We start from the raw sequence: 24,278 nt of genomic DNA, 5'->3' as shown, positions 1-24,278 counted from the left end.
TAAATTCTGAACGAATTTACGCACAAGGCTAAACGTCAATCCATCATGTTGCCACATTTTATTTTGAGAGGTTCATAAAAATTGTCAAATTTCGCTGTGCAAATTACATTTTTGTCCGTTATTTTATTTAACTGATAATATATTTGATAGGAAGAATCTATACTGTTTTCGCCGAGCAGAATTTACTCCAAAAATTCATGATCTTTCTTATCTGTTAGTGAAATTCTACTAAGTATGGGCTAACACATGATAAAAATATATAAACACATCAGTCCTTTGCTTCGTGCGAACATATTTTCTCTTACAAACATCAAACATATTTTCTCTTCTGTTAATTGTACTTTATTACTCTACAACTTGGCGAATTTTCAGATTTATATTGTTAAAAAAAATAAATAACATACGGCCCCACTACCGAAAATTAATACTAAGAATGTTAACACAGGAAAAAAGACTAAATAAAATATTTTTTCCATAAGATTCGGGCCCTTAATATAGTTTTAAGTTTAAGGACGAATATTTATTGTATTTTACCGAAACATCTGATATTAATGTAATAGATCCTGAAGATGGGTTTTTTATTTACCCTACATTTAAGTCAAAAAATATTATCTTGTTCATGTTTACCACTTTATAAAATACAGTAGAAATTACTTATTTCAAAATAGCCATGTGTATAGACACTTTTAAATTTCTTTACAATTTGACGTCTAACAATCTCAAGATCTTTATGAGTAGAGTGGTGTTCTCTAATATAAATGTATTCTGTTAACATTGAACACTATAATAGAATGCTTATATTGACAGAATTACATGGCTTCACACACGGAAGTAATATTATAAAGGGTTGTTATCAGTTGCGTATCAGTGGCTTGTTTTGTGGCGACATTTGCAATTATTTTCTTTTTTTAAATAAAATTAAATTCTTCATTTACCCGCATTTTATTTACTTCCAAATTATTGACATCAAAAACTGTCAAATTGACACTGACATTTATGAATTCGGGAATTGTGTACAACTGTGCCGAAATGTCATAATTTTTTAAAAGTTGAAGTTGTGTACAAAACAAAATAAATAATGTCGATTTCACTCTTATTGGAAAAATATGATCTTTCTACGGAAGATGGTTTCCAAAAAGCCTTAAATGAAATAGAAAAGGAAGAGGTGTGTTACGTATCATTAATAAAATATTTAAAACATGATGACGTTGCCTAGAACTTTATACAATTAAGCGTTTTACATAGGTACCCATCACGTTATGCAATTTATTATTGATGGGAGTATTATTTATTGTAATTACATATTACATTAGAATAATTACGATATCAGTACACATACAAAAACAAAACAACCCATTTGTTGTAAGGGATCTTTTAGGCATTTAAGTCTAAATATAAATAATTTGTAATATAATTACAGTTAGAAGTAAACAAAGCACTATCTAACGCACTATCCAAAGCGAGTGCTCTAGAAGGTAGGCTGCAAACAGCCAGCAAGGCTTACACTAAGCTTGGAGAAGTGAAGAATGATGCCCAAATAGCGGCAGATATGGTGGAGAAGACAGCAGCACTTGCAACAGATGTCAGCGCTAAAGTAAGACGATTGGATCTCGCAAGAGTGAGTATTTTTTTACTTCAGTTAAATATCTATATTTGATAGACAGATTCAAAAACAAAGATGTATGGGCCTAAAGGTTCTTGAGCGACTACCAGCTGGAAGGCATGGCGTGAGTAGGCCTTCACTAGGGACACCGACAACATAGTTACAGTTGTGTGAAGCCACTGGTGCAGGAAGCACAAGACCAAACATCATGGCAATCTTTGTAGAAGGCCTGTGCCTTACATAGGTGTCTATCGGCTCAAAAGAAGTAGATAGATATAATATAATTTATTATAAGATGTATTACAGCCCAATTTTTGCAAAATATTTATTATATAAAAAACTTATTAAAATGTTGTTCATGCAATAATTTTTTTTAATGCAATCAATAAGGGTAGTATACATACACAATTGTTTTAATAGATATGTTTCAATTTGTTTAAAAATAGAACATTATTTAAACCCACAAAAACAATTGTTGTGAATTAAAAGGCCCCCTTTTTTATTTTTATTTTCTGGTACATTTTATGATTCAATTTTGATAAAATTATTCATGTTTTCACTTTATGTTATCAGTCATTTAATGCTATTACAGTGTTAGACAAGTGTATATGACCTCCATAATACTATAGTTTAATCTTATCTAGTTTATCACTCCATAAAACAAAGACAAAGTTATCAAATATGTAATTCAACTAAAGCTCTTTATTTGTGGGATATATGTTCCATAAATGTCTCTTATACAGAAACCATGAATATGGAATGATAATTTATATGTGATTGTAGAAAGTTCATAGGTGACAATAAAAAACATAATATATAAAATCAATTTATTTGTAATTTTTGAACATCTGAAGGCTTGAGCCTTGAACAGTGGCTCCTATGGAACAGTCTTATTTTCAATCCATAGACGGATTATTCTTCATAAAGCAATTGCAAAGTTTATTTGCCATTCTCAAATCTCTACTAAGGTTTTTCAAATTAAATATCACATGTCCATAGTGCTTGCTAAAGCCTCTTCTCCAATGGGCTATGAGTTTAACAATATATTCCATTAGACAGCATTTACGAAGGATATTGGGTTGGGTACTTATTCCAACCCTTTTTTTATTATTTATGTACTTATTAGATTTGCGAATAGTAAAACGCAAATGAAGGAAGCACAAATAAGGCATCTTTACTGTGACATTGTTTTAGTCCAGTTTCAGAGGCTTCGAGTAAATGTGCACTATCTTTTGTAGATATTATTTACCGATGCAGGAATATGGGATTATACTATATAGTTTGACAAACTTGTATTGTTCTAGGCTCGAGTTGCTGAATGTCAAAGGCGCATACATGACTTGATTGACCTCCAGGTGTGCAGTGCTGGTGTGGAAGCTGCTATAAAAGCGCATGATTATGAGACAGGTGCATATATTATTTATTTAAATAACATACAATAGTAACGGACTTTCAACATTTCTTTAAAAGGAGAAAAGCTCAAGGGTTCCCCGGGATTGTTCTAATATATGTATATCACTGGATTGGGTGACTGCCAACCATTTAGGGTAGGCTCAAGCCTGACACAAATGGTACCCAAGGGAGCCTATCCTCAAACTACTGATTAATAAACAAACTGTAATAATATAGAAAACTGTAAGAGAAACAAAGGTGAAGGAAGGAAGTTGATGTATGGGAGACAATTTTAATGTGAAAAAAGATGGAAATTGTGATGAACAGAAGAAAATTGCAATATAAGAGATTGTGAAATATGAATAGAGAGTGTCGTACCCCTCTGCCCCCAAAAAAAATGAATAAAAAAGCTCGGAAGTACAAAATAAAACAAAACAAGACAAATATGTAACATCTGTGGTATTCAGGACAGAAGGCAACGGAGTGAGCAAGGTAAGAAAGGCATATAATGAATGAAAAGGAATGAAAGAGTTGTGATGAATGAAAGAATGAGTATATGACATTGAGATGGATTAAAGATGAAAATATAAATAATGAAAATGTCGGAGGAAATTATTACTGTTAAAAATGTTCCTTGTGTGCCCATTGCTGGGGAGGTACTAGAGGCTCTATAAACAAGGCCTTCAAAAAAACTCAAACTACAATACAATAGATACAATACAGAATACATTAGTTGAGAGACATTTGGATGGTATAATTTCATTTAGTTTATAATTTCATATCATTACCCAACATTGAAGCTAGTTTCATATAGTCCTGGTCTCCGAGTAGCATACATTGTATGTGTTTCTATGATATAAATATATATAAACATATTGACTTAAAAAACGAAGCCTAACTTGGAAAGACTATGATTATTGACACTTCTTTTCTGATATCTCGGATCACATATGTGATCAGGTGCCCGTCATGTCGCTCGGTACCTCAGCATGGAACCGGGGTCCGTGGAGGCTGCTCGAGCTCGTGGAGCCCCCGACACTCACACTGAGATGGCACGCGCTGCGAAGACATTGCGTGAACACCTAGTCCGCAAGTAAGGAAGTTTATTTTAATTTATTTATATAGTGTTCTGTGGCATTGATATATTGTTTGCCCATTGACATTTACATAACAGTTGGCGCAAAAGTAATGTCATAATGTGAATGTATCTTAGAGTAGAGTATATCTATATATCTACGTCATATATGTCAAAGCATAGTGACGTAAGGGAATTGTGCATAGTATGTAATAGATGGTTCAAAAGTAACATCATAATAAATTTTGTACATATATAGATATACTCCATTGCCTGTTGACAATTATTTCTCTATATATCTACATCATAAACGTCAAAGCGCACTGACATTTGGCGCCATTTGTAAAAATTAAGGCGCGTTCACATTATGACACTACTTTTGCGCCATCTGTTATTCATAGTGTGAGTTTCCAAGGTTTTAGTTTGCTGCAGGGACTTTTTCTAGTCTACTGTGAGGTCAGCCTACTTCAAAGGTCACGGGAAGTCAACGATCGGTCAGCGACTTCCCGTCACCTTAGTTATGTTGTCGGTACATCTTGTGAAGGGCCTAGGCATGCTGCATGTTTTACTATGTATTTATTTCCTCAGATTTGATGAAGCCGCTCGTAAGGAAGACGACGTTGCAGTGGAACGCCTGTACAAGCTGTTTCCTCAAATCGGTCGCACTGAAGAGGGCGTTGAACTGCTTGCCAAATATCTTGCAATTCAGGTGTGTTTCGCCTCCCAAGTGGTTATATTTATATCATTATTTATACAGGGTGATTGCTTATAGGTGTTAAAACTTCTAGGTGTTAAAAATATAAAGAGACGATGACTTTTTTTTGTATATGTAACTAATTTTCTGTCATTTATGTAAAAAATAATGTATTGATAATTTGTAGACATTTACGTTTCTTAATTTCTTAATAATTTTTGCATAAAATATGCATTATGATGTTATATTTATCTAATAGATTCAGGCGTTACCTCGCGGAAGTCCATCCTAACTAAGAAAGGCACTAACATATAGCTACTTCCGCTATGCAGCTGTAGTCGTGCAATGAAGTGCACCGCCCGCCTGTGCGCTGATAAATGCGCATGCGGTAAACAATGCGAAACACAACGGAACGGAGTCCACCAAAAACAGAAGAGCAGGCGATAATATGCACCAGTCCAGAAATGCTTTAAGAATGTCCGAGCATGCTGTATACCTGTGTTTCCAGACATGGAGCCCACGCTCCACATGGGGGCAATTCGAAAGTGGACTCCACACGAGTTCAACACTTTTAGAAAGGCTAAGGTGAGATATGTCAGAAAGAAGGTTGAAAAATACTGGTGTATACTGTTGTAGTCGGAGTCCAAGATCCGCAAGGCGAGCGCGACGGAGGGTGTAGCTGGAGGGGCGGAGGCAGCGCACGCGGACGCCCTCACTCGTGTCTTGGAGGCAGGAGCCGCGGCAGTGCAGCGAGCGCGCTCCCTCATGACGGACGTGCCTTCCTACCTTCCACAAGCCCTCCGACATCTGCAGCCCGTGGTAAGATTTTCAAAGCATTCTACTTAGATTCATTACTCATATTTATTAAAAATATAGTCTTATTAGTTATTAATATTTGAGGCCCGCTGAAAAGTTTTAAAATTAAAATTGAGCCGATGTTTAAAAAGGTTGCATACCCCTGATCTAATGGAAAACTTGCAATATTAAGCCGTTTTCTGTTTGTATGGGTCGAAAGGTTTCTAAATGGCGACCAAGACCTGGTAGAGGCAGCGATACACCCCCCCACTACGTGAACCGACGATATAGTCAAGGTTGCAGAAGTTCCAGGGTGCGGGAGTATAAGACAGGTCATCGTGTGGATGTTGGGGGAGGCCTATCCCTAGTATTAGACGTCTGTAAGATTGATATGATGATGTTGATGATGGTTCCGGATCAGAGTGGGCGAGGCCCCACTGGGTGGAAGGATGATATAGTCCAGGTCGCGAAATGTTACTGGATTCGGGCAGCGTAAGACCGGTCATCGATCTTTGGTAAAGGCTTTGCAGCGAACTTCTATCGGTTGATATGATGATGACTCTGGATCGGCGTGGGTAAGCTCCCACAGGGTGGACTGACGGTATAGTCCAGGTTCCGAGGAATAACTGGATGCGGGGAGTTAAATAATATTTTGATTTTGAAAAAAAAAATCAGTTAGTTTAACATCTGATGAGTTTGTTCTGGGTTCTTTGGTCTTGGAAACCACGTAACTTCATTATAAGAACTATACCATGATGAGGAATAAATTTGATGTTAATGGCAATCATATTACTCTATGGGCACATATGTGGTACGGTGCAGGTGTGTACGGGCGCTCGGCGCGTGTACTACGCGCTGGTGACCGCCAGAGACCTGGGCAGTGGAGCCCCCCAAGGCGCCGCGCTGTCCGCGGAGCCGGCCCTCAACGAGCTGGCCCTTGCGCACTCCAGGCTACAGCTCTACTTCTCTTTCCTCCGACGCAACATCGAGGTACTGTCAAAACGATAGATTCCCCCCATTCCTGCAGTGTTATATATATATATGTTTACATATATACATAAGTATACATGTTTTTTTTTATAGAGGTTTAAAAATACTTTTACGTATCATAGGGCCTGATGTTGGTGCCCCGTATGTCGGACTCGATCTAGATCAATACCGACTAAAAACAATCCTCTCTCTTCGGTATCCCTGGTCCCCACGGCATGGCCGTTAGGCATTACTTCGCGGGGGGGATTTAGCCGCAGCTTTCTCTGATAGAGTGGCTGTTCGGGCCAACTTCCTCCGCTCCTGCTCTATTTTTCGCAACTCCTTCAGCACCGTCGTACAGTACGCGCTCGTAAGTTCCCAGGCCGAAGGCGAGGATAGCATTGTAGCTATCAGAGTTTCAGGATAGATTTTGCATCCTACACCTTCTTCCCAAGACCTCCTGGCTTCGTTAAATCGGGGGCAGACGAAAAAGACATGCTCTGCATCTACAATCATTCCTACACAATTAGGACAGTCAGGGGAATCTTCGTATTTGAACCTATGGAGATACGCTCGGTAACATCCGTGGCCGGATATCATCTGAGTCAGGTAGTAGTTCAACTCTCCATGATCTCGGTTCACCCATGGCTCTAGGTTTGGTATTAGCTTACGCGTCCATTTTCCTTTCGTCGACTTATCCCAGGACGATTGCCACTGTTGCAAGCTTTTCAGTCTTCCCCGAATTCTAAGTTCAGCTGAAGTTGGGTCTGATTTGCTTTTTTTGCTACGGTACAGATCAGTTCTTTCGTCTGCAAGAAGCGCAACAGGAACCATACCTGCTATCACGCATGCTGCATCCTCCGATACTGTACGAAAGGCGCTAGCTACCCGTAGAGTGCTGACTCTATAAACAGAGGCGACTTTCTGTCGGGACTCCTGTTTGCTCAGTGCGTCGGACCATATGGGTACTCCGTACATAAGCACTGACGTAGTCACCGACGCTAATAACTTCCTTCTGTTTTGCTTGGGACCTCCGACATTAGGCATGAGTCGGCAGAGTTTAGCTGTCACCAGAGACGCTTTCGCTGCTGCTCTCTCAGCCTGATCTTTAAAGTTTAGCCTATGGTCGATCATTACTCCTAGGTACCGTATAGCTGGTTGAGTTGCGATTTCACAGCTGCCGACATTGAGTGTGATGGTCTCCGCAACTCTCCTGCCAGTAATGAGCACTGCTTCCGTCTTCTGCTCAGCCAGTTCTAGTCCGACTGACCTCATCCACAGGGTGATTACTTGGAGGGATCGTTCAAATGCCCACTTCACTTCTTCGACGTGTTTCGCTACTATAACGACTGCTAGATCATCAGCGAATGCGACGAGTTTAGTTTCGCTGGGTAGATGTTTCTTTAGGAGTCCATCGTACATAGCGTTCCACAAAAGTGGCCCTAGTACTGACCCCTGTGGGACGCCTCCGGTGACTTTGTACTCCTCCGTCCCTGTAAGTATACATGTATATATATATGTGTGTGTGTATGTATACATATGTATATGTGTGTGTGTGTATGAGAGAGAGAGAGAGAAATGGCAACAGAATAGAATCATGGAACGATTGACATTGACAAATGATGGTTATTGTGTTGTTAAATTAGGTTAGTTGGTTTTAGAAATAAATTCGAATGTTTTCCTTTGAGCATCCCTCATAATAATAAATTATATATATATAAATATATATGTATACGTGTATATATATATATATATATATATATATATATATATATATGTTGAAATTATATACAAATAATCATTAATTAATATACATATACCGCCATCTATTGGAACATAGATTGTATAGTGTTCCTACCGTCATTGTTATAAACTGAAATGTAGGTATGTTTCTGAACGTAAATAAAAAGTTAGTTCTGTTCGAATCTCACAACCGGCGTTTTATTATAGGTTATGGGCCCAGTCGAGTTATAAAATAAACTGTTTTTCTCGCGAAAAGACTTGCACAAGCGTGCCGATTAGTCTTCGCAGATTGAGAACTATACGTTTTATGAACTGTGAGTTGTTATATAGTTAAAAATTAAAAATGGCAAATAGCTATATCGTGAACGTGCCTAAGCTGAAAGGTCGGGAGAACTACACAGAGTGGGCTTTCGCAGCGGAGAATTTTCTCGTGTTGGAGGGAACTTTTGATTACATCAAAGTTACTAAACCCGAAGAAGCCGCAGCCGACTTAAAAACTAAGGCGAAACTGATTTTAACTATTGATCCATCTCTTTATGTACATATAAAAGAATCTAAGACTACTAAAGAGTTATGGGAGAAACTCAAAAATTTGTTTGATGATTCGGGTTTCACCAGAAGGTCAAAGTCAAAATTGAACGTTGTAAAATGCTATAAGTGCAAACAAACAGGACATTATCGCAATCAGTGCACCAGTTCCGATAAAGATTCAGAAAATAACAAGTCTTGTAAACGTAAACAATCAAACGCATTTAGTGCTGTATTTTTAAATGGTGCCTTCTCCAAAAATGACTGGTATATTGACTCCGGAGCGAGTGCACATTTAACCGCCAATGAACACTGGCTCACAAATGTTTCTGTTGAGCATTCGATCAAAGAAATTGTGGTCGCGAATAAAGAAAAGGTGCCAGTAAAATGTTCTGGTGACGTATCGATAACAACCTTAACAGATAACTGCGAGTATGATATAGTTGTTGAAGGTGTATTGTGTGTTCCTAGTTTGACCACTAACCTAATTTCTGTGAGTCAACTAATTGCTAAAGGCAATAGAGTACTGTTTAACAACAGTGGCTGTGAGATTTACAATAAATGTGGTGAATTAGTTGGTACTGCTACATTACTAAATGGTGTCTACAAGCTAATAATGCCTGAAGTAGTGATGGCAGCTATGATGAATTCGAGCGATATTTGGCATCGCAGGCTTGGCCATGTCAATAGCAACTATCTAAATAGAATGGAGAATGCAGTGGAAGGAATCACACTAGATAAAAAGGCAAATATTTCAAAATTGTCTTGTAGGGTGTGTTGTGAAGGTAAGCAAAGCCGCTTACCTTTTCCACAGAATGGCTATAGAAGTAAAGAACTTCTGCATACTGTTCATACAGATGTATGTGGACCGTTCAATGCTTCGATTGGAGGATCCAAATATTTTATATTATTTGTTGATGATTATAGCCGCATGATATACATCTATTTTATGAGAAACAAAAGTGAAGCTTTTAGTTGTTTTAAAAGATATAAAATTCTTGTAGAAAACCAACTTAACAAGAAAATTAAAATTTTAAGAAGCGATAATGGTAGAGAATTCTGTAATAAAGAATTTGATGATCATCTCAAGTATTCTGGGATAATTCATCAAAGAAGTAATCCTTACACGCCCGAACAGAATGGCTTGGCAGAGCGCTTTAATCGTACTGTAGTAGAGAAAGCTAGATGTTTATTATTTGATGCTAGACTTGATGAACAATTTTGGGCTGAAGCATCTAACACTGCAGTCTATTTACAAAACAGGACTGTGTCATCAACTCTAAATGGGAAGACTCCATTCGAGTTATGGACACAAGAAAAGCCAGACATTAGCCATTTGAGAGTTTTTGGGAGCATTGTGATGAAACATATTCCTAAGGAAAAAAGAATGAAATGGGATAAAAAGGCTGAAAGAGGAATTCTTGTAGGATATCCAGATGATGTGAAAGGATACCGTGTTTACAATCTGAAAACTAAGCAGATTACAACCAGCAGAGATGTCATCATTGTTGAAAAACCACTAGTAGCTGATGAAGTTTCTGTTCCAATCCAAGAAATACCTGCAGACTCCTTAGAGGTATATGAAGATTCAGTGGGGGTTTTTTCAGATTGCTCTGAAAATGAAGATATCCTTGATGAGACATATGTACCAGAAGAGGACTCTTCCGATAGCTCTATGGAAAGTATTGTAAGTGTCGGTAGAAGAGATGTTGCATGTAGGCAGAGACGACAACCTGACAGGTATGGGCTTTCTAATGCTTGCATCGGTCATAATATAGAAGATAATAGTGAAATTTCGCTTGATGAGGCTCTAAAAGGACCTGAAAAAGAGCAATGGTTAGAGGCTATTCGTGATGAGTTACAATGCTTTGATAGTAACAATGCGTGGGAACTTGTTGATATGCCTAGAGACAAAACCATAGTGCAATGTAGATGGGTTTTGCGTAAGAAGTGTGACAGTGAGAACAATGTAAGATATCGTGCCAGGCTAGTTGCCAAGGGTTTTTCTCAAAAGTATGGGGTAGATTACACGGAGACATTTTCACCTGTTGTTAGACATACTACCCTACGACTATTGTTTTCATTGTCAGTACTATTGGAACTTCATGTTACACATCTAGATGTAAAAACTGCATTTCTCAATGGTGATTTGGAGGAAACTATTTATATGCAAAAACCAGATTATTATGATGTTGCTGGTAGCTCTAATAAAATATTAAAATTAAATAAGGCCATCTATGGTCTGAAACAGGCTTCAAGGGCCTGGAATAAGAAGGTAGACAGTTGTTTGTTAAAAATAGGTTATTGTAAATCAAAGTTGGAACCATGCATGTATATAAAAAATGATGATAATTTTAAGACTATTGTTACAGTATATGTCGATGACTTTTTTATATTCTCAAATTGTAAGAGAGAAACTGAAGAACTTAAGAATGTATTGTCAAATCAATTTCAAATTAAAGATTTAGGTCAAGTAAAACAATGTTTGGGAATGAACGTTAATTTTGACAAATTAAATAAGTCAGTAACTTTAAGTCAAGAGAATTATATTAATACCTTGTTAAGAAAGTTTAATATGACAGATTGTAAGGCTGTTGATACACCTATGGAGAGTAAATTAAGTGTGAAAGACAAACAAAATATTAATAACCAAGTACCTTATCAACAGCTCATAGGGAGCTTGATGTATCTATCTGTTTTAACTAGACCAGACATAACTTATGCGGTTAGCTATTTAAGTCAATTTAATCATTGTCACACTAGTGAGCATTGGGGTTATGCTAAAAGGGTTTTAAAATATTTAAAAGGGACTATAAACTATGGTATAAAATATTGTGCAAATGGAAGTTCTGAGATAAAAGGTTTTGTTGATGCTGATTGGGCAAACAATCGTTTGGATAGACGGTCTTATACTGGGTTTTGTTTTGTACTTGCCAATGGTATAATATCTTGGCAATGCAAGAAACAGAAAACTGTGGCTCTATCAAGTTGTGAAGCTGAGTACATGGCTATCTCAGAGTCTTGTAAAGAAGCCATTTATTTGCGGGCTTTACAGTTTGAAATAACAAATAAAATATATAGTTTGTGTTTATACAATGACAATCAGAGTGCACAGAAGCTGTCAATAAATCCTGTGTTTCATAATAGGTCTAAACACATTGACGTGAAATATCACTTTACTAGAGAATGTGTTTCCAATAATATTATTCAATTAAAATATTTGTCGACAGCTAATATGCCTGCTGATATGCTCACAAAGAGTTTGTGTTCTAAAAAGCATCACACTTTTATGAATGTATTAGGTGTAGTTGCAAAATAGATCCAAGTTCAGTTGACATATTGTCATTATGTGATTATTTGATATAGTGGGGGTGTTGAAATTATATACAAATAATCATTAATTAATATACATATACCGCCATCTATTGGAACATAGATTGTATAGTGTTCCTACCGTCATTGTTATAAACTGAAATGTAGGTATGTTTCTGAACGTAAATAAAAAGTTAGTTCTGTTCGAATCTCACAACCGGCGTTTTATTATAATATATATATATATATATTTGCGTGTGTGTATATATGTGTATATATATATATATACATATATCTATATATAATCTCAAGGAAATTGGAAGCGATCGTAAAATCAATGTTCAACTGGTCAATGTGAACACGACTTTCTAATTTAATTGATAATGTGCGTGGCTAAGTTAACATCTAGTTACTTTTTTAGTTGCAAGCAAACTTGATTAGCTCCTTTTTACCAGATATACAGAATGATTGTATATGTATAGCTCATTTTTCACCAAATTTTTTAAGCTTTTACATCCTGTATAATATTGCTACTTTTAAATATGTTACATTACTTTATTACACGGTTTTATTTAGTTCGACCCGTACAGAATTTATTTGTTTATAATTTGGGTCAAAATTAGACATTAAAATTTAAACACCTACCCGTTGTCAGATTGATCTGAAATTTGGTACACACATTTAATTTAGATGACAATACAATATAATAAAATCAATAACATTATAAATCTAAGATGGCCGCCGATACAAAATGGCGGATTACATATTTTTCCTTAACTCCAACAATATGGGTATCAAATGAAAGGGCTACACTAGTAAAACGCGATGATTATGTCAAAATTTAAAATTCAAGATGGACGCCGTTCCAATATGGCGGACTAGGTACATATTTTTTCACAACCACCACAATATGGGTATCAAAAAACCGTTTAACTTAAAAGTTTTTAAATGTATTTATTATTGTATTGAAATGCAGACATATAAACTCTGAAGGGGCAGATAGTAAACAATAATTATTTTTACTACGTGTAATGCGGGATTACAAATGAAACAGGCAAGTCCACGATGTTACAGCAGTGTAACCAATATAATTACAAGTAAGAAAAGGATCAATATTTAGCCACTTCCGCACACGCAGTGGTAGTCGTGCAATAAAATGCACCGCCCGCCAGCCCGCTGATAAATTCGTATGCGGCAAACAATGCGAATCACACAACCACCACCCCTAAATTACTCAACACGTGTTTCACCCCTCCACGGGGCATCTTCAGGAGTTATGTTACACCGATTAGTGCCAAACACAGAGTTCGAATATTGGTCCTTTTCTTACTTAGGATGGACTTCCGCGAGGTAACGCCTGATTCCATTAAATATAGTTACAAGTATAAGGTTTAGGTATCGGCACTTTATAATGAGATCTAGCAACGCAACGTGGTTGTAGAACACGACGTGATGTCTATCGTGCGATATAAACTATGAATCTCTTACTATTTCATCATTACATAGTTTATTATTTCTGAAACCATTAGTGATGACAAATGAGCTAAACATTCATCCCTTTAAGGCTTTTACATCTATAACCAATCACCATGTATATAAGTGAAATTTAAGTATACCCGCAGTCAGACACGGTTAACTTACCGGAAGCGGAAAAGAAGGCTTGCGTGGAGGCTGTTGAGAAGATCATCGTAGACAGTGACCTCATGCGAACCGCCCAGGATATACTAAGTCATTATCTGGAATTGGAAAGGTGGGCACTGGACATTTGTACTACCTTATTTTACCAATGTGTTACCTGAGATGGCTTAAAGCAGAGTTCCCCAAACTTTTTTGTGTCGTAGACCCCTTGCCATGTTTTTCCGTGTTGGATAGACCCCCTACTTACCTGATATTGATTTGCTGTAAATTTCTAACTGTAGTGAAGTTTTGTGTTAAAAACTTAAAGTGACATACATGTTAATTAATACATTTATTAATTGAATTTAAATTAAAACTACTCAAAATAAAATTTTGTATCTGTTACGTAAAATATACGTAACATTAAATAGACATAAAATAATCTATAAATAAAATAATATAAGCAATAAGCAAATATTTTTAGTGAGAAGGATGAACCTGATGCTTTAATAATAAATTATCAACATTTGGCATCAATTCAATCTGTTTTGAATTAAGTGGATAAAAATATGTATAAATAGTCTATCAGTAAACATAAAAATATATTCAAAAATCATTTGTTACAGTTTTAATCTATTATGTGATACTTTAATGAAATTAACAAAAATATGGAATGATTTATAAAATTTTTCAAGGTTCTTCCTCGAAGAGAGCATTAACAAAGCTCTAAAGCTGTCGAACACGCAAAGCGGCGGACCCTCCAGCTTGGTGGACGACGTGTTCTTCATCGCCAGGAAGGTCATAAGGTGCGTCATTCCATATGTTGAAACATCTTATAAGGGATGCTCCAATTTTTTTTTTTTTTTTTATGACCCCCGTTATTGGGGGCCTCTCGTACCCCTATCTGGTTTAGGACTGGGACCTTTTTTACATATATTATTCACATAAGTTTTTTTTATTTCCATGCTCATCTGTCATTCATCTTATTATCTTTCATTCTTTTCTGTCTATCATGTTACATTTCTATTCTTTTATGCCCTTTTACTCAATTCCTCTTTCTTTCGTCCCCTTATTTTTTACAAATCTTATTTACTAGGTAAGTTAATCACAGTTGTTTATGCTCCGCGTTTTATGCTCCAATTTTAGTCTTAACCCTTAAATGCACGACTTTTATTTATACTTTTTAAAAAAAAATGTCTTGCTAATAAGTACACTAAAATGCAGGGAAAAAAATGTATATAATATTTTTAATACTTACTTTTTTTAAAAAACTTATGTTGCAGATATACAACACTATGCATTTATTCTTAAGTGTAGTATTCATTTTACGTTTAAGTGGTATGTTGCAGTTTTACATCATTATGCATTTAAGGGTTAAAATGCCATTTCGAAATGGACGAAAGCTCTTTCCATAGTATCACAGCGTCTTCTTTCCTCAAGGAAGTGGTAATAGAGTACAGTAATTAATTTGATTTGATCAGGTCAACAGGTAGGTGCCCACGTGGTCTTGTTTTTCCTAAATCCAGTGACTTAACCATTAGCATGCTGTAGAGCAGCCTGATCTTCGACTTGAGCTGATCATGATGGATTCTCCGAGTACCTTCACCGGTTTAAGCTCAAGGAGGACCCCTCGTGCTTCTGTGAACCGGGCGAGGACCAGACCGTGGTCCACCTGGTAGCCCACTGTCCCGCATTCGGAGATCTATATATATATATATATATTCGCTACGAGATTACATCACAGATGAAGAGATGATGATAATGATGAATCTGAAGTGGCAGTAGAAGGAGAACATCGTTGCATGAACATGCAACGTACTATCAAGTCGTGACCACGAGGCCAGTGGATAGTCTCACCATTGGATGGACCGAGGAGTCAAGGTAGCGAGAAGTCGCATCGTTGCGATGGAAAGCATATGCCTTACAGTGGGTGACCATCAGCTCGTATGAGACTTATGGATGCTTATTTATTAATTATAAAAGTGTAAGTGTAAGTTAAAGAGAATAATTATAAGTTTTAGTGAGTAGATATGTTATAGATTGTAAAATCGCGATCACGGCATAAGCCACCTGTAAGAGAGGCCTGTATTCAGTAGTGAACGTTCGATAGTTCAGTTAATAGAACTGCAAATATGAGCTTCAGCGACTCAGGTGGAGGAAGCATCGATGTGGTCTCAAACCGTCGTGACAGCACCACGAGGGTTTCGGGAGTAGCTTGGACTACGCATATCCTGGGACGGGCTATCTAAAATAGCGAGTAAGAAAAGGATGAATATTTAGCCACTTCCGCACATGCAGTGGTAGTCGTGCAATGAAATGCACCGCCCGCTAGTCCGCTGATAAATGCGTATGCGGCAAACAATGCGAATCACACAACCGCCACCGCCAAATCACTCAACACGCGCCTCACCCCTCCACGGGGCACCCCCAGGAGCCACGTCACACCGATTAGTGCCAAACACAGAGTCCAGAGTGACGCATTGTGCATTGTGCAAGTGGCTAAATATTCATCCTTTTCTTACTTAGGATGGACTTCCGCGAGGTAACGCCTGATTCCATTAAATATCTAAAATAGCGACGCGCGAGGGAAGATAGCGTGATGATCCATGACTGGGAGATACTGTGGTTTCTCATATCGCACAGAAGGTGATCAGCGAGGAGGTTTTGGTGGGTAGGAATCCCATATAACCTTATTCTTTCCTCAGAGGCATCTTGAGCATCCAGAAGATTTCCCCCCAAAAAATATATATGAAGATAGTATGCAATAAGCTTCCACTTTTCAACAGTTGGTTCTCTTGGTTTGATGTTATCAGGCGCAGTATAACAACAGGCAGCGTGGATGGCGCATGTGCGGTGCTGAACGAGGCGGCGTCAGCACTGGAGCGGTGCGCGGGCGGCTGGCTGCGACGCAAGCTCGCCACCCCGCCCCACGAGCCGCTACCGCTACCGCCGCCGCCCCAAGACACCGCGCCCAAACACAACCGCGACCTGGATTCACAGCGGGCACTCTACCTGGTCAATTTTAATTACAACTTATAACTGTATAATTCACATATTTAATGGAATTAGGCGTTACCTTGCGGAAGTCCATCCTAAGTAAGAAAAGGACCGATATTTAGCCACTTCCGCATATGCAGTGGTAATCGTGCAACAAAGTGCACCGCCCGACAGCCCGCTGATAAATGCGTATGCGGCAAACAATGCGAATTACACAACTGCCACCGTTAAATCACTCAACACGTGTTTCAAATTCTCAACTCTATATAACTCTATTACATTCTCTACATAATATACCTTTAGTCACTGCAGTCTCCTATATAAGTAGTAATTGTTCACCATTGATGTATCTAAACACAGTGACTGTTTCATGTCCAAGTCTAATGGCGAAGATTTGCGGTTTTCTTAACGCGAATGAACTACAGTAATACCCCGCTTTACGCGACCCCGTTATACGCGGTTTCACTATAACGCGAATTGCAAATTTCGCGCTCAAATGCCTCGAATTACGCGAAAGAGTGCGTATAAATATAATGTAGTCATCAACTTCTCTATGGTGAAACGTTACCCAAAAGACAATAGATGTATTTTTCCGTAAAAAAATAAGATTATGTATTGCATAGTGTTCCTAGAATTAAAGTGATTGATTAAAATGATTTGTATTTTTTTTTGTAAAAATTTTTGACTATGTTTAATCATAAACCTCGTTATACGCGAATTTCAGTTAACGCGATTTTTTTTGGAACGTATCCCTCGCGTAAAGCGGGGTATTACTGTACACAAAAAGTTAAGGTAACATGCGTTAATATTGAGCTTGTACTTTGTTGGTACTAGGAGTACATAAACGAAGCGGAATCAGGAGCGGAGTTTGCTGAACGTCTGGCGAGCGAGGCGGTGTCGTTGTGCGCGGGACAGTGCCGCGGTACCGCAGAGCTGGCAAAACTGCGTTCGTGCGCTGCAGGGCTGGCAGGCGCAGCTGCTGCCTTCCGACACGCGCGGCATGTGGGTCTGACCGCATTGCGGGCAGCGTTACAACCGCGTGCCCACGCATGGGCACACCATCTCACCGCCTCCGACGATGGTGATGACCTCGGTGAGCACCAATTGTCTACATACACTATACATATACGACCTGAATTAATCAACTCACCTATGGTTTGTAGTTAAAATGCTGTAAATAATTAATGACAACCTCAAAGCCCCCCCACCCCTCTAGAGAGATCTTAGGCACATACGTTCGTATATATAGCCTAAGCTAACTGCTCGCATATAGTTATTTCGCGTTAAAAATTCAATAAATCATCATTATCAGCTGGTCTAAGTTTTTAAATATAACATGGTATTACCAGAAGATCATATTGTGAAACCTATCTAGCCGAAGTTAGCCCGTGAACTGGAATGCTGAAAGCGATACAAGTGACAGTCCGAGGTACCTTCAGGAGCCCATTTGCCCAAATCCTCCATGGAGGGTCGAGCTAAATTCTCTAAATATTCAAGATTCCCTGCCCAGTAGGGAGAGGACAAGGCTATGTTGAATTTATACCGACGAAAATTCTTTTTGTGGACGTCAAATGTTGAGGAAAGATTATTTCTGGTGAATTTCAAATCTGAGCCTTGTGGTTCCACAAGTATTGATGATAGGTGAGAGAGTGATGGAGAGATACTACGATATAATGAAAGGATTTTGATTTGAGAGGGCGGTTGGTTTAAAGAGGGAAAAGTCAATTACAGCATGTGAAGTGAGGGCGCTAGTGGGAGGGCGGAGAAGTGAGAGGATTAGCGGTAGAAGATGCGACAAATAAACAATCGGTTCATGGTAATTGTGCTTGTTGCAGAGGATATGGAAGAGGAGGCTAGCGCGCTACCAGGTGCGCTGGAGGTGCTAGCGGAGGCAGCCCGCACTGCGCTGCCAGGTGCAGCCGACGAGCTGCTGGCAGCTGTGCTCACGGACCTGGCAGCGCGCGCTGAGCTCCTCATACTGCGGCAGCACTACGACCGGGTGAGTTGCTTCATGGGCATGGCAACCAAGACGTAATCGTAGACGCAACAGATAGATGGCGCTGGCAGTCTATCGCCTTTGTACAAAGTGATTACTTATAAGTGTCAAAATTTTAAAGGGGTTTCTATACAAAAATCAATGTCTGAAAGAATAAATAACGTAATGACTATACAGCAAGAAGGTTCCTAACATTTCTAAGTTAGTGCTACATATTTCATAGTGATCACTTTATGCAGTATGATTGGAAATAGGCATCCATGTAAATCACCCTGTATATTTTGGTAAGAATGGGATTAATTGTGATGCGTGCGTGTAGGCTGGCGGTCTAGCTGTGGAGCGACGCGCCCGTAGGTTGGCCGCGTGGGCGGGGAGCAACGCAGGGGGCGCTCGCGAGCGCTGCGCTCGGCTCACGCAGGTGGGGGCGCTGCTAGCGCTCGAGCGAGTGTCCCACGCGCCCGACGCCCTCCGACCCGCCGCGAGGCTGTCTCCTGCTGATGCTCGTGATGTTCTCTCACGCAGGTACTTACATATCATTATCTACATTCCTTAACATATACGCAAGCTCTTTCTTTTTTTCTCCTGTGAATATTCATCATCAATAAGATATTTAGAAAGGCTAAGGTGGGGCATAGCACATAAAAGGATATTAAATACTGATTTAGATTATAATAATAATAATAAAACTAAATATGGAATAGAATTAATAGAAGTAACAATTATAGTTAATCAAATTTATAAAATCAGAAGGTAAAATCACAAAAGAGACAATCAAAATATAATACATAAATAAACAAATATAAGCAAATTGTATTGTGTCTGTAATATTTTGGTAATTTTAAGAAGGATGAGTGATGAAAGGATGATAACATTAGTGAATGAAGAAAAGTGTAAAAGAAGTAATAAAAACTAAAACTCAGTTTTTTTTACTCTGAATAATAAAGTCTGGGCCCATACACCAATACCTCACTTTGCGTGGTGGTTACGTTCCAAAAAAACACGACGCAAATTAAAATGCCGCAAAGTGAATAAGGATTTTGTATAGCAAACCATGTAAAGATCGAAGATAGGTTCCAGGGGCACGAAAATACTACTTTTTAAAAAGAAAATTGAACAAAGCAAACATTTAAAAAACAAAAATAATACAACTCTGCCAATAAATAAATTTTGGAATAATGTTTACCTTTTTTGTAACCAGAAACAACACGTAAAAATTTACACAAATTTATTATTATCTTTTAAAAGAAGCACAACACTACGTAATTGAAACTGAACTCTTAAAATTAGCAAAACAAAGTGAAAATAAAACTGTATTCATATTGCGTTGATTTTTAGTTAGAAAGGGAATCCCCGTGTTTTGATGGCATGGCGCAATTAGAAACAAAAGTGTTGGCATCTTTTAGGAAAAAGTAGAAAATTGTAAAAAAAAAATAAAAGACTAACCCGAAACATCGCAACCTCGAATATCTAACGACGCACAGTGAAAATCAGTACTAATTAAGCAGCGACGCAACTTCGAAAAAAAACGCAAAACGAAACGACGGAAAGCGTGGTATTGGTGTATTTACAAGAGGTCCCAATAATAAAACCATTATAAAGACATCTAAATATCGGCAAACTGTCTTTTTTCATGTAGTTGTAATGGAATAGGTGTTTGTCTTCCATCTCACCTGATGGAAAGTCTAAATGAAGACGAAGATGGTACACGCCCATCCAAAAAAAACCTGTTCACTCTACTCTTAAAGGCTCCAAGTCCTGTCTTTAAATCTTTTCAGCTTCGACAAAAAAAAAAAAAAAAATCTTTCGACAAAAACCTTCTTTAAACATTTTCATTCCATTCTTTTCTTCCATTTAGATCCGCATTTTCTTAATATCATACTCCCATCTTATATTCCGTATACTTCTACTTCTACTTCTTTTGCGGTTCCGTAAATACAACTCTGTTAATATTCTTGTCCGACTATAATTCTTCTCTCTCATCTTGATAAATATAATTGAAATAATCTCTAAAAATATTTAATGATTTCAGAAACGACTTCAAGATGGAGGAAATAAAGCGATTGAAACTTTAATTTATATTTAATCTACCCGCGTTATATAATATATATATAATAAATGGTGTTAAATAATTAAATATAGTGTTTCAATGTATATGGTGTTTTATTTATTAATATTTATGTTTGGCTTAAATAGAAGCATTGTTGGAGTTTCTTCCGCCACTTCGCCCAGCGCTAACGGTTTTCGAAATGGTAGTAGTGATTTTAGCCAGGTCTTTTAGTCTGCTACCCTAGATTATGGTTCTCTTGCTCAAACTCAGGCTACAGATACGGAACTAGCAAGCCTTCTGAAAGATGGTTCTGCCTTGCAACTGCCTTGAGTCAGGTTGGGAAATATACTGTGACATCTCGACGCCTTCGCCAAGGCCATACATCACGCCTACATTCCGCCGCCAAATCTTTTATTCACTACATAATCTAAGCCATTCAGGGGCTAAGACAACATCACGTCGGGGTCACCAATGTGGATTACTTATTAAAATTCAGATATTAGTAATCTATTTTTAGAAAAACACAAATACAAGTAAAACCAACTGACTTAACAAACGTCATGTCAAAGGCAGCTCTCGGGCGCCCTATTGTTGAAATACTAAGCGGGTATTATTGAAGAGTAACAACCCATGTCGAGGTCCTTTCATAGAGCCCTTGAGGTCAGTCTATCCATGGAGCGAGCACCGAAGTGATCTAAGTGCTCGGACCTCCCAATCAAGTAATGTTTTCTCCGGGAGCATTCGCTATTGGCACTCTTCGATCTGCCACCTAAAACTTACAGTATTCGCAAATGCCATTTGGGCAGCAGTCAATATTGATGAATAAATGAAGTCGTGTAGTGCATTTTTTATGGCCCCCGCTATTAGAGGCCTCTCGTACCCCTAATTAGTTAGGGTCAGGGTCTTTGTTTACAAATAAGTTTATCAGATGTTTCATCTTTATTCTTCACTCACTGTCATACTTCTCAATTTCTTTTACTCTTACCTTATTTCCATCACAATATTTTTCGTTTTGTTCTTTCATTCCTTCTTGCTTTTATCGCCTTCCTTCCATCAACTTATTACTCTTAGGTGGCTAGGTACATTTTTTTTATTCTTTATTTCATTATTTACATATTCTATTTTTTTTTATCACAGTTTTCTTTGGGTTGGTTTTTCTTAATACATTACTCGTATAGTGCATAGGTTAGGTCTGTAAGATGACCTAACAATTTAAAACCTACTGAAATACGGAAGAAAGACGATTCAGCTGCGAGGACCTTGTTCGAAAGCTTCAGTGGTGGCTTCTAAAAGAAAACTTACGCGATTCATACTGAAATTCGTAATTGAATTATTGAAATTTATGACTAGAGTACTACAGGCCCCTCGTCCCGTAATAGATAATTCGATATAAAGAAAAACACTTGCCGGATGTTAAAACTTAAAATCACAGAACAATAAATCTCAATCTGAGTGACACAAGTATTTCCTTTATTGTACAGCGGTTGAAGCGACAAGTCCGCTCGGTAGCGCGGCGCGTCAGAGAAAGAGCGAGATGTACCGAGTGTAAGAGGCATGCAAAACAGATGCGTTCATAGATAATAAATTTGGGTGCGTTCTAATGAACGCCGCAGTCGTTTCAGATCACAGACACTCACAGCGAGGCATAGAACTCTCCCAAAGATATCTATGGTAGGAGTTGCCATAATCGCATGCTTGGCAAACAAGCTGGTGATCGCAGTGTGGTATTACCTTACGCAGAGGACGCTGCTATCACTCCTCTGGAAACTTGTAAGCAGTGGCAATACTATATATATATATATAGTCACGGGCATCGAATCTGCGACCCAAGATCGCAAGTCTGTCCTCTACCGCTGGGATATCACTACACGTTTCAGCTGATACCAACTAAATTTTCTCCAAAGATGGGCAAAATGACATGTCTTGCGCTACCCGCAGCGACTTACCCCCTCCCACTAGGTGAAAGACATTGGGTATAAAAATAACACAACATAATTATAACAGATTTATTTAAAAATATACGTAAATAATTTATTACAAAATGTGCTTGTATACAGTTAAGATAAGCATTATAAAAATTAACAAAATCACATATAGAGTTATAAAAATGTATAAAAACACGCAGTGGGTTATTTCTGTTTTAAAGGCACACCAAATAACTCTAAAAAAATTTTTTTTTGTTCAACAAAAATCGATTAGTCAAATGCATATTCACCTTCATTTATACCAAGATCGGGGACGTCAATCTCCGATCATGCTAGATAGAACCAATGCCGGAGTTTCTTCCGCTTCTTCTTTCAAAGCTAACGTTCTCTGATGAGGTAGAAGTTTGCCAGACAATAGCAAACGGCTTAGCCGATATTTGGCTCTCTCAAACGCGCGTGTGTCGGAACTCTAAGCGGATATTGTCGAATATTGATTGCCCAAATTGAGGTCCTTGTGGGGGTTCTTGAACTTAGTCACTCCATAGAGCGGTCGCCAAAGCGATCTAAGAAATTGTCGGCCTCAGAATCCAGTGATATGGTCAGCAGTGAGAGTCCTTCAAAAAATATACCAAACGGTCTTATTAGGTCTATGTCCATTAAAAATACTTTCGAAATTTCCCAAGGAATAACTTCAGGCATACATACATTCTATTATCCGACTTCAAACCGGTGATTGTATAAAAAAATAATATGAGTCCATTTCATACATAAACACGATTAGAATTATAAAATGTATAGACTAGTGATTATTATAACAAAAAACATCAACGTAACTCGCGTATTGTCTTTATATATTAACATGTCAAGGCACTGATTTAAATATAGTTTTTATAGCGCTACCGTAACCGCTATACCGCGCCTTTGGAAAGCACGAAGTGAGGGGGAGAAGAATATGCGACGCGTCAAACGTCGGCGGCCTGAGATAACAGAGCGGACTTTACTTCATATATCGTCACATAACGTTACCACGGTACAGCAGTTTCGGTAGCATTACTGTTCTTAAAATTAAAAACAAACATATAGATTTCTTAAAAATAAAGTTATTATAAAAAAAATATTATTTAATTCGTGGCGAAAACTCAAACGCATGACCGCCGAATAAAATACAAAATTGTCGATGGTTATAAATAGTGGCAGAATGATTAGAGGCAACTATCAGATATGACAGATAGTTACGTGTGAGATAATTTACATGCGTCGAGTTTTAATCTCACAAGTATTTTATATATAGAAATATTAATAAATCGTAAATTTTAAATAAAGAAATATATTATTAAAGCAATGTCGTCCGCGCCGAATAAAATCATTATTTAAAAAATCTATTTAAAAAAAAAACAAAAATATTATATTTAATCTACAAGGATATACCAATTAAAAGCCGATTTATTCTATTAATATATTAAAGTTTACTTTTAATTTTTGTAAATATTGAAAGTTAATTCAACATTAATATTTCCAAGTTATACAACTTACTTGAATCAAAATAAAATACTCAAAAATTCCCAAGCAAAATTATGAAAAATTT

The 24,278-nt window shown here is 37.7% G+C and overlaps 1 protein-coding gene across 1 annotated transcript; it reads left to right on the top strand.

Moving 5' to 3' along the window:
• The first annotated feature begins 1,009 nt into the window (after positions 1-1,009).
• Cog4 (conserved oligomeric Golgi complex subunit 4) lies at positions 1,010-20,818 on the top strand. The gene is made up of 14 exons (XM_068765255.1): positions 1,010-1,165; positions 1,421-1,618; positions 2,908-3,010; positions 3,956-4,088; positions 4,659-4,779; positions 5,401-5,583; positions 6,382-6,549; positions 13,734-13,861; positions 14,424-14,534; positions 16,542-16,743; positions 17,560-17,818; positions 18,561-18,724; positions 19,041-19,243; positions 20,751-20,818. The coding sequence occupies exons 1-14, from the start codon at positions 1,079-1,081 to the stop codon at positions 20,791-20,793; spliced, it is 2,103 nt and encodes a 700-aa protein (XP_068621356.1). The 5' UTR covers positions 1,010-1,078; the 3' UTR covers positions 20,794-20,818.
• The last annotated feature ends 3,460 nt before the right edge of the window (positions 20,819-24,278 follow it).

This window comes from Battus philenor, unplaced genomic scaffold (assembly GCF_028537555.1).
Source record: "Battus philenor isolate CCGP_79_NKW_IND1 unplaced genomic scaffold, ilBatPhil1.0.hap1 SCAF_2, whole genome shotgun sequence".
NCBI classification, from domain to species: Eukaryota; Metazoa; Arthropoda; class Insecta; order Lepidoptera; family Papilionidae; genus Battus; species Battus philenor.
The sequence above is the reverse complement of the archived record's forward strand: the minus strand, read 5'-3'. Positions and strand labels throughout refer to the sequence as shown.